Source organism: Lissotriton vulgaris, chromosome 3_1, assembly GCF_964263255.1.
Source record: "Lissotriton vulgaris chromosome 3_1, aLisVul1.2, whole genome shotgun sequence".
NCBI classification, from domain to species: domain Eukaryota; kingdom Metazoa; phylum Chordata; class Amphibia; order Caudata; family Salamandridae; genus Lissotriton; species Lissotriton vulgaris.
Genome location: NC_141689.1, coordinates 291,446,009 through 291,457,897, shown reverse-complemented (window position 1 = coordinate 291,457,897; position 11,889 = coordinate 291,446,009). Strand labels below are relative to the sequence as shown.

General features: G+C 43.2%; 1 protein-coding gene across 1 annotated transcript in view; it reads left to right on the top strand.

Annotated features, from left to right (window-relative positions):
- The first annotated feature begins 6,750 nt into the window (after window positions 1-6,750).
- ALPK2 (alpha kinase 2) overlaps window positions 6,751-11,889 on the top strand; it is a 618,993-nt gene continuing 613,854 nt past the window's right edge. The window contains exon 1 of the mRNA XM_086960478.1: window positions 6,751-6,813. Within this exon, the coding sequence (XP_086816604.1) occupies window positions 6,800-6,813 (14 nt within the window). The 5' untranslated portion in view covers window positions 6,751-6,799. The remainder of the gene's footprint in view (window positions 6,814-11,889) is intronic.

Sequence of the window (11,889 nt, the reverse complement as noted above, 5' to 3'; positions counted from 1 at the left end):
ATTGTTGGATTACTGTCAACCCCCAGGTGGCTTGTTCCCTAGGTTAGATAAGTGCATTGTGCGGGAAAGACCTGCTTATGATCCCTAGGGGTGTTTACATAAATTTCAAAATATTTGAGGCCTTTGACTCTTACGATTCCATCCTAAATGAAAGTGATTATGGAAACAGAAGCTCTGGTGTCTACCACAGGGGCGTCCTAAAGCCCCATCCATTTCACAGCTGAAGCGGCAGTGGAGTTCTTGATGGGCCTCTTCTGTCTGCAGCTCGGCAGACAAAGGCTCTTAAATAATGTGAAGGGAGGGTGGTTGGTTGGTTGAGTAAGTTGAAGGACTGATGGTGTGAGTGAGATGTGTGAGTGAAAGGGTGGGTGGGTGGAAGAATGAGTGAAGAGTTTGATGTAATGGATGAGTGAAAGAATGAATGGCTAAGTGAAACTGAGGATAGATGAATTGATCCCCCGGTGGATAGATGGATAAGTGAAAGAATGGATGGAAACATGAAAGAGCGTGGAAGGATGGATGAAAGGGAGAATGCATGGGTGAGTGAAAGGGTGAATGGGTGATTAGAAAGGATGGATGGATTATTGAAAGGGTGGATTGAAGAGTGGAGTGAAAGGGTGAATAGATGGATGGTGAATAGATGGATGAACAAAAGGATAGATGGGTGGATGGATGGATGGATGCTGGAATGCCATGATTCCCCCCAACTTTAAAAGCTACTGATGAGTGAATGGGCGGGTGGAACATTTAAAGGGTAGTAAAGGGTAGATGGATGAGTGAAAGAATGGATGGATGAGTGAAAGGGAGGGTGAATGGATGGACGGATGAGTGGAAGCATTGATGGATGAGCGAGTGGGTGGATGTGTTTGTGAAAAGGTAAATGGATGGATGAGTGGTTAGGTGGAAGGATGAGTGAAAGAGTGGATGATTGGGTGGCTAAGTGAACGGAGGGATTGATGAATGAGTGAAAGGGAGGTTGGAGGGATGGAGTGAAAAGATGGATGGAGTGCAAGGGTGGATGGATGGAATGAAATGGTGGATAGATGAATGACCAAAAGGATAGATGGATGGATGTGGAACGCCTGATCCCCCCAACTTTAGAAGCTATAGCGGGGTGGACTTCTTGATGGGCCTTTTCTGTCTGCAACTGGGCAGACAAAGGGAAGTTAGTGTGTGAAAGGAAACATGGATGGATGTGTGAGTGAAAGGGTAAATGGATTGGTGAGTGAAAGGATGGATGAGTGAAAGATTGGATTGACGTATGAAAGGATGGATGAGTGAAAGAATGAATGGATGGAGTGAAAGGGTACATGGATGGATGAGTGAAAGGGTAGATGGATGAGCAAAAGAATGGCTGGATGAGTGAAAGGACTGATGGATGAGTGAAAGCATGGATGAGTGAAAGGATGGATGAGGGAAAGAATGAATGGGTGAGTGAAGATGAGGGTGGATTGGTGAATGGATGGAAGGGTGGATGAGTGAAAGAATGGATGAGTGAAAGGGAGGGTGGAAAAATTAAAGGGTATATGGATGGATGAGTGAAAGAATGGATGGATGAGTGAAAGGGAGGATGGATGGATGGATGGATGGATGGATGGATGGATGGATGGATGGATGGATGGATGGATGAGTGAAAGCATGTATGGATGAGTGAGTGGGTGGATGTGTGAGTGGAAGGGTAACTGGATGGATGAGTGGTTAGGTGGAAGAATGAGTGAAAAGATGGATGGTTGGTTGGCTGTGTGAAAGGGTGGATGGATGAATGAGTGAAACAGAAGATGGAGTGAAAGGGTGCATGGATGGATGAGTGAAAGAGTGGATGGATGAACGACAGAATGGATGGATGGATTAGTCAAAAGTTGGATGTAGAGATGGATGAGTGGATGGATAGATAGATGAATGAATAGGCTTGAAGATGCATGCATAAGTTTGAATGTGGCTGGGCTGAAGGACGAAATAGTGAAAGACTGAATGATAAATGAAAGAATGAATGGATGACAGCATGTAAAGGTGAAATTGTGGATATCAGCAGGAGGCTGGAAGTATGAATGGATAGATGCTTGGATGGAAGAGCCAAGAGAGCTTGTCTGGGGAGGGTTTTGATGATTTGCATCGGCTTGCCTAGTGCCATAATAGCTTTGGTTCAAAGTGGAGGGTATTTTAATTTTCTGGCTACTCCCTTGGTCTACCTTCCTGCCTTACTCATGAAAATGATAGGGTAAAAGTGCCTTCAAGGGATTTATTCAAGTATTCTGATTTGGATTATTTGTATAGTTAAATTGCAAGGCCAGATGAATTATTTCCTTGAGTAGTAGTTAATTCCAACTATTTGGTACCTCAGTGTAATAGTGTGCACAAATCACAAATAGAGACATTTATCATGCATGATTTAAATCATAAATGCAACAGTATACAGAGAAAATAAAGAACTAAGACGGGTGTGTATAGAAAAATATTAACGTTTATCTTAGTCAAGTTAGGGTACTTTTTATAGAAACTATACAAGCAATGTGACAGGAAGGTAGCAGAGTAAATTTGAAGCCTTCACTGTAACAAATGTAAACACTTTTCCTCTTAATAAAAATAAAAACAAATTTCTGAAGAAAAGGCGTAGTTCAACGTTTCGGTCTCTACTTTTTCATAAACGAGACCATCTTCAGGACTGTAAAGTATTGTGAAAGTTGATCCCTGTTATAATGTTGAACATAGTAATTGCTGTTTATTATAAAAACATGTTGAACACATGGAAGTTATCACAATATATCACCCGTTTTTAATGCATAGATACATTATTAATTACATTTTGAACCCTGATTGAAGTTTCAAGTTCTGGTAATACATCATCACTTTCTGTTAATTCAAATGACCATAGATTTACATTAAAAAAAGTTCTGAACCGCTTTTATTTATATCACAATGTCATCCTCATCCCATTAAATTTGATGATACCCATATCGATTTTGGATATTTGTATCCACTGGCAAGTGCCTGAGTGGTCTGCCCCTCTGCTCTTCATACACGTAGTCACTTTCTATTGTTAGCCGGATATTGTTATTGTACATGCATACCTAGAATCTTGTTTACTGTATCTATTCCTTATAATCATGTATCTGTGTCAAATTGTGAAAAGAAGGAATAGGAAAGAAAAAAACTGAAAAGAAAAGAAAAAAGGGACAAAAGAGAGAAGTTAAATTGTCAAAAAGTCTAGGTATATATGTTATGAGATATTATACTTCATCCATAACTAACCCTGTCCTAATCCCTTCATCTCTTTAGAGACTTGAATGTAGCTCCTCATCGTAGTTTGAACAATTAGGTATTTTGTAATCCATATTGATGATATACCTCATCTCCAGTCCTCTCAACAATATGGTGCAGTCACCCACTCTTCTACTGGCGGGTACCGCATCAATTACAAAATACTTGCTTTGTTTTGGGTCTTTCTGATGAAACATTTCACAGTGGTGTGCCACTGGATTTGTGTGGGCACTATTAGAGATCACCCTCATATGCTGTAGTATTCTTTTATGGACCGGTCATGTAGTGCTCTCTACATACCTTAGATTACAAGTACACGTTAAAACGTATACAGCAAATTCTGTTTCGCAGTTATACGCTCTCTTGATTTTCATTGCTCTTGTATCGAAAGGTGTATCGAAAGGTGTCAGATATATCATGGTATTTTGGCGTAAACTGCAGGCCCTGCAACCTATGCATTTTCTAACGCCAGGTTGATGTCATAACCATATTTGCTCACTCTGTGTCTCCGGGCTACCTAGCACAACTACATTGTTCATTGATGGAACCCTCCTGTATGTGATTATGGGATGCTTTGGCACAAATTTGCCTATAACTGGTTCTGATTTACCATGTGCCAATTTTTTCTCATTAATGCTCTTAGTTCTTTTTCTTGGCTGTTGAAAGGGGTTATGGATCTTATTGATGCCTGCTCTCTTAGAAATAGTTCAGCCTGAACTGCCACACCAGGTCCTCTCTGAACTGGAATACACACAACCCAAAACTGGTTTTGGCCTAGTTGGGCCTATTCAGTCAGAGGCACAGTGAGATGGGGCTTGTGTCTGAGCGTAGCCGTTACACTTAGGGCGTCACTATGGAAGGCAAAAAAAGCTTTTTTTTAATTTTATTTTTTAGGTTTAAATAGATTTTAATGTAACAGACTCTTTACAGCTCATGCCGTATCAGATTGTTTGTACACAAGTGTACTGACATCACACCCATGGTCCCAGGAGCTTTTGTAGCAGTGTATCCATCATGGAATGAATAAAGCAAAAGTTCGGAGGAGGTCGGAGCGCTGGAGAGCAGTAAGCTCTTGTGAAGGAGCTGTAGGGGTGAAGCATGCTCATTGTCAGCGCTTCCATGTGCTTGATTAGTTTCTCTTCTTGTAATCCTCCAGGTTAGACAAGATCCAGCCAGAGGGAAGCAAGAAAGCCAGCACAAAGGCAGATATGCTGATGACAGTATCCATACCAGACACGTTGCCCTTGGCGGGCTGGAGGAGATGCCAGCCTGTTGAGGCACGACCACTCTGCTACCCTTCAGGAAAGTAGCCACAAAACGAGTCACAGCGGAGGACATGATGTACAGCTACGGGCCTCGGCAGAAGGGCAAACGACAGGACGCAAAAAAAGCTTTTAATAGAGGCTACATCATCTCACTTCTGAAGAAGCCCGCAAAAGATCCAGATGACCCTGGCAGGTACCGTCCTATGACGCCCCTACTCTTCATCCATAAGATCATTGAAAAAGTAGTGCACATGATCACATCAATGACAACCATCCTCTGTCTGACTCTGAGTTAAACTTCAGATCACACTGCAAGAGAAGGACAACTTGTTACAAATAACAGGCTTTGCCTCCTGTCCACAGTTAAAGGTGGCCCGAACTCCTGATGTTGCTGGACCGCTCAGTTGCCTTTGATGCCATTGATTATCCCACCCTCATTCACACCCCAGGGGCTTAAATGAGATTCACTGCCAACATGCTTCACTGTTTCTCCTCCTACCTATCCACTGTAATTTCAATAAATACTACTACGACTCTTTACCACACCAACATCAGTTTGTTCACATGGGCACCTCCAGAAATGTGGACATACTCTTCACCTGTAGAATCCCCCTGAGTTCCTTCTTGTTCCCCATCATCTTAAGCCGCCACAGGACACCCCCATGGACTCCACTCACTGATAACTTCATCAAAGGTCATCAGTGACAACCAACTCCACTTGAACGTCTCCTCTACTCCCGCTTTCTAAAGACTGCTTGCATCGTATTCAGATCTGGATGTCCAGCACCTCCCTCAACCCCACCAAGACAGAATTCATATTATTTGCCAAGAATAGCAAGTAACAAATAGTTTAAACCTGGTTCAACAACATGAGCCTGGATGGGTTTGAACTTCAAGCTGAACCTCAAAGAACATATCACAAGGAAAAAAAGATGACCAGTTCTATTAGTGAAGAAAGTGAAGCCATACCTCCCAGGCAGGGACTTCAGCACTTCTGTTTACGCCCTCATTCTCTTGAGCCTGAATGGTGGCCATGCCCTGTACCATGGCCGCCCAGACTTCAAGGTGCTCCCATTAAGGACATCCTACATGCTGCAGCACTCATCAAGGTCCTGAAGAAATATGGTAACATCACCCCAAAAATATGGAAATCATTTGGTTCCCCTAGCAAGTGTGCACATCTCGCTCTGACTTGCACCCCTGGGATACAGTAGACTCTGCCATTTCCAATAATGTGTATATGGGTGCCAGTTTTTATGTTGCCTGATTGTTCATCTACACAGTTCACACAATGCACAGCCATTACTACAAAGAACACATTCACTTAAAATAAGCAAAGCTATTTGATTGGTCAATGTTTGTTATTACTTGGTCGTCAATATAGGGTTCACCTTTGGAAAGTCTGCGTTATGTCCTCTGATTTTGATGATTTTGATAAATAGAGACATTTTTATTGGGGGTGGGTTATTGTTAGATATTTGAAATGGGGCGCAGGGGAGGGGGATTCCTTTCTTATCGCGATGATTCGCTCCCGTGCAATAAGATATGTGACCAGGAAAAGTAAAGGTATTTGTGACCCTGCTGCTCGTGCAAGCAAGCGTAACTCTTTCGTCACTGTAGACATAATTTAATTTATCTTAGAGTACAGTCATCCAAGGACACCCTCTGTCTTTGCTTCTCCTCGCGAGACGCCCCAATATCTTTGGAACGCGCACCTCTCGCTGCACCTAGAGGACGGCTACGGACTGCAGTGCAGGGCCGAATACCCCCTCCCCGACTCTACATGTAGCAGCTACGTGAACGCCCGTACAGAAACATTTCGGGTTTAAAAGTCTAAGAAAGATATAGACCGTTCCCTATCCAGGCCTTGCCTTTTTGCTTCGTGATTTCATTTGACTGAAAAAGACAACTTTAGCCGCTTTAAAAGTGTAAATTGATTTTGTATCACTTTTTGTACCACTGCCAGCACCTCATGTAGTACGGTAGTGATGTAAGTGGACAGTGAACGGTGTAGGTTACCCCGAATCGGTGCCTGCTCTGAAGGAGATGAAAGTGTGTTATTGCTGGCTGCCTCCTTACCTACCGTACGTGTGCGAGAACATGGCGCCTCCCTCAGAGGTGAATTATGTTGTTTTTTGTGTCTATGACTGCTGCGGGCGACAGGCGCATGTTCGGAGTGTCAGTTACTGTTACTTGGCAAGCGGGTAAAAATAGATGCAGCCGGGATCAGCCGGGGGTTTCGCGCTGCAGTCTGATTGCTCACTTTCCATAAGCCCATGGGTGAATTAAGGTATGTGTGCCGTCAAGCTTTCATAGTCGGGCTCGGACGTATCAAAGCAATATTCCTTTGCGGTTTGTTGTTGCTGGCAGGGGACGGGGGCAGCGCTTCTTCCTGCCAGGGGAGGGCCGTGTCAGGTGCCACGCGAGAGCTCTCCGGAGGCTGTCTTCATCGCACTCCCCAACCTTTGACGGTCACACGGTGTCCTGCCGGGCGGGACTAAAGATTAGACTCTAGGTCAGGATATATGCGAACACGCGTTTCTGGTTATGGTAATGGCTCTGACAGAAGTTAAATGGACGTCAAAGTGTTGCTGCGTGGAAGTTCTGATGTGTTTTAAGAAGCTCGTGTTTGGCATAAACCATTTAAATTGGATTGAATTAATGTAACTACTTTGTATCAGGGTCATTATTATTGTGTGGTTCTTATTAAATATCCTGAACAGTAAATGTAGGAACATTAGGTTTTAAGTGCTGGAAATGGAACTGGGGTGGGGGGAGGGGGTGGCAGCAGAGCGGGAAAGCCAGTCCTTGAAAGGTGGAGGCCGTCTCAGCATCTGACGTGCCAGGACATATAGATTTTTTCCTCTCACAAACTCTGCCCTCAAGTCTGTTCACAAGGAGCAATGCCAGCGGTAAAGCTTTTTTTGATTAACTCTGTTGGTCACAAACAGACCACATTATGGGATGTCTCAAGGGTTGAAGCCCCTGGTCTGTATCTATGTGCATGCAGCAAGGTTCAGCCTATAATTGGATAGATCAGATGGTAAATGCACTTATTGTGGCGATCGGTGTGCTGCTAACTGCTCGCCCTGAATTAGAACCGTTATAAATGGCTTGGAGAGTTTATCTACCTACTTCGTACACCCTGCTGGTCACATGTTCAGATCCTAGTACTATAGCCCAGTGGGGTAAACCAGTGTTTGGGGGTGCCTAACATGCAAGACACGGGTAAGAATCCAGGTAAAAACACTCAGTGTAAACAATCATTTCTTCTTCTTCAATGCTGATTAAATATATACTTGTTATTAATTGCCAAGACCAACTAATGTTATGGCGTGCTGTATATATGATTATGTTAGTGTAATATCACACATGGCCTGCATGCTCTATGTACGTACGGGAGCACACATGTACTTTACATACCACACGTACGCAGATCCTGCTTTTGAAGTGCCACGCGGACGGTGCACCTATGTACCCTCTGATGGGCAGTGCCTACTTTGAACCCTAACCCCTGCTCCTTGCCAGGTCACCCTGACAAAAGGCATACCCGCTCTCCAAGTGTGAGGCCTTTGCGTGGTTGCTCTGTGTCCTCTGCAGTCTCTGTCGCGGATGCAGCATATCATGGCATGAACTGAATTGTAAACTGGCAGCTTGTTGCTAGGTGCCCTGGCGTGGGCACACTGCACCCAGACACAGCTGGCAGGGTTCCCCAGGACCGAGGCTGGAACTGGTTTCAGCCAAAGGTTCCCACTCTGTGCTGTCACACAAATTATCCTTTAATTGCTAACTACATGGGTGTGGGTCAGTGCTTTACACGGATAGGTCATCTCCGACTGATTATTTCAGCATGTATCAGCAGGAACGAAATATGTTGTAATTGTAAATTGTATTTATATAGCTCTTCCTACCCCTGTTGAGGTTTTGAAGCGCTTTGTGACGAGTAGTAAATTACTACGGAACTCAACATGGATTAGTGCTGAATTAAAATATGAACATATGAAATTAATTTGAGCGGTGGACACAAGTCTGTTATTTGGGTTAAAAGGGATAGTGGCGCGATAGGGAGGGGCTCGCATTTATATAGCGCTTGGTACCCCCGATGAAGCATCAAAGCACTTCTCAAGAGTAGCACTCTACTCCAGAACCTAAACAGGATTAGTGGTAAATTAATATAGAAAAATATGAAATTAATTTGAGGTAGAGACATGTGAGTGTTATTTGGGTTGAAAAGGATTGTGGAGAGATAGAAGAGGGAAGGGTCTAGAAAGTGTTTATTTGTAGATCATAGCAGCAGGAGGAGGTTTGGGATAAGTGGGGGGGAGAGTCAGAGGGAATGGTTTACAACGGCTTATTTGGGAAATATGAATGGTAATAGAGGTTTGTGATGATGCATGGAGGGGTAAAGGTGGGAAGAGTCTACAAAGGGTTATTTTGAGGATCATAGTAGCAAGAGAGCGGAGGTAGAGGATACCGTGAGAGAGGTGTGGGGTGAGAAACAGGGTAGTGCATTGAAGAGAGCAGTAGACTGAAGTTTGGTATGAGTCACAGAGTGGAGGTAGAGGATATATTGAGTGAGGTATGGGGTGAGATATAGGGCAGTGCATTGAAGATGCTGAATTGGGAGTAAGGTAATATATGTAAAGATGCATAAGTATATGCAAGGTATGTATGTATAAATAAGGTAATATATCTAGATTTGAGTTGTATTAAATAAACTCAGACTTAAGTGCTGCTGTATTTTAGCAAATGTTATCTATACATACAATATATATATATATATATATATATATATATATATATATATATATATATATATATATATATATATATATATATTCCCAACGATCTCTTCACTGTTAAATAGACAAGGGGACGCAGCGGGGTTACCAGGAGACTCCTTTATTTTCCAAACCCTATGACGTGTTTCGGCTGTAAGCCTTTTTCCTATGCCTTTGACACCTGGGACACCTGTTCACCTTTTGAATATGCTCCTACATTCTCATTGGTGGGAGCACAGCTGACCATAGTTCATTTGAAGAGCATTATTGCAGCACCACTTCACGGACTGCAAATCCCATCATGCATCCTTTCAGGCTGGGATAATGTCTCTTACAGCTCCGTCTGATTTTGTTTTTCTCATAGTGAGTGCGGGTTAATTTACACGAACGACCCCGGCATCCAGTAGGGCCAAAAACAGTCACCTGGCCCTTTCCATCCATCCACAAATGCCAAGCTCGAGCACACGCGGAGATGTGATGCAGTGAACACGACTCTCCGTGAAGTCACGGACTGTACTTTCGCCAGCAGTACCGTGCTCTGTGTAGTTGCAGCGGTCTGGACGGTCCCAATCACTCGCAATTAAATCACTCGACTCTTGCCACTGATTGCCTCTGAGCACTTGTTGAGTGGGTCACCGGCGTGTCACTGCCAGCACCGCACATATTCCCAGCGATCACTCCCTGTGAAATAGACAAGGGGACACAGCGGGGTTACCAGGAGATGCCTTTATTTTCCAATATATATATATATTCACCACAGTACTGAAGCAATTTTAGATGAATAGTTATTATGCAAATGTATTTATTTATGGAGTGATCTGTATACATATTATACATAGAAAAATATAACCATCAGCAATATACACATTTGTTAATCTAAATATTTATAAACAAGATTATTAATTGGTCCGCTGCCCCCGTGGTGCCACAGCCCCCCTGGCTACCCTTTCCAGAAGAGCGCCTCTTCCCCCCTCCAGTCTGCAAAATGCTTGCAGTTACTCTAAAAGACTCAGGAAACAGTAGTGTTTTACCTAGCAGAAAGTTACAAAGTTGCAACATTTCTTATTAAACGTTGCAAGTTAAGAGCGGATTATTACAAAGATACCTCATGGCTCTCACTGTCAGAGATAGGTAGCGAGAGAGAGTGGAGGCATTGGGGTAACAGACACCCTGCACTCCCTAATGGGAGCAGAGCTCTCGCTGTTCACTGGCACATCTTAAAAGGATGCCGGACTCCAGCTGCTTAGCCGAGCCTGCTCGAGGAGTCCAGGCTTGAGGGTCCTCTCAACATCTGCTTGTGACCTGTCACGGGTAGGAGCACAACTCAGCCCTCTGCAGCCATTGCATCTCAGGAGGGACCCCCAACCTTTCAGGGGGGCCATCCCTTCAGACGGCCTCCATGCAGCCCAAACCCAATAAATATCTGTGCGATATGGGGGACTCAGGGCCCCTCATCACATTTTCCAGGGACACCCCATCATTTTCCTTACCCCAGGTCTTACACATTTGTGAGAGAGCAATAGGCCCTTCTTATAATTTCTTCTGGCGATAGACCTTTCTTAGTCGCCTGAGAGATAAAAGACAGTTAACATTAATCAAACATTTTAATTTCAGTGTAGCCCATTTGGCCACACAAATGGGACTGGGAACCAATGGGTGAGGTTAAATGGGTTTATTACAGATACAAAGTCAAACTAATGTGAATGAATCTCAAGAACTTATTATACAGATACAGAACCACCACCGGGAATCCAAAGTGTTGAATGAAATTAACTCAATATCGTAAGGCATACAAGAAGCCATACAAAAGATAAGAAATAGAATCTGATGATTGGTGTACAAATTTCAATCTTCCTGTTTATACATTGATAAATCTAAAGTCACCTAAACAAGTCCTAAACTAAGGATATAAATTGGGAAACCCTATTTAAATCAGGCAAAAGAGGAAGATGTAAGCATAGTGGAGACTTCAGTAAAAGCTCTCCAAATCAGGGCACCGTATAGCATAAACCCACACAATGGGAATATGAGCAGAGTGGTCTGTACCTCTCCGAGCCCAAGGGGGTATTTGCTTTAAAGACTAACAGTGTGAACACCAATTAAACCCATAGAACATTTGAGAATTCCACTTAATCAACTCTAGTAGTTTTTTACCTTTTCACCGTAGAAATTGGCAACTTCAATAGAATTTCTCATCCTACGGTTTGAACATCTGGAGGATCTTGGATGTCTCCCTGCTCCTTCTACTACATGGGTAGAGGTCTTCTTCTCAGTTTGTTAGCACCTCTAGTCATTGCCAAAAGTTTCCTCCTGGACCTCACTATCTGTAATACACAATATGTCTTTCACTAGCTATGAGACCATTGAAACGCACCTGCAACAAAAGAAAGAAGATTGGAGCGCAAGCAAAACTTTCACGTTGAAGGTTAAACATTAAATACCAAATGCCTTAGTTCTATTGTTAAGCAAACTTGGAGAGTCAGCTAATGTGCACTTAGGATACATGATTAAAGGTGCACATTCGATTACAGAAAAAAATGCACAGCATTAATAAATGAATACATGAGTATATAAGAAATATAAAT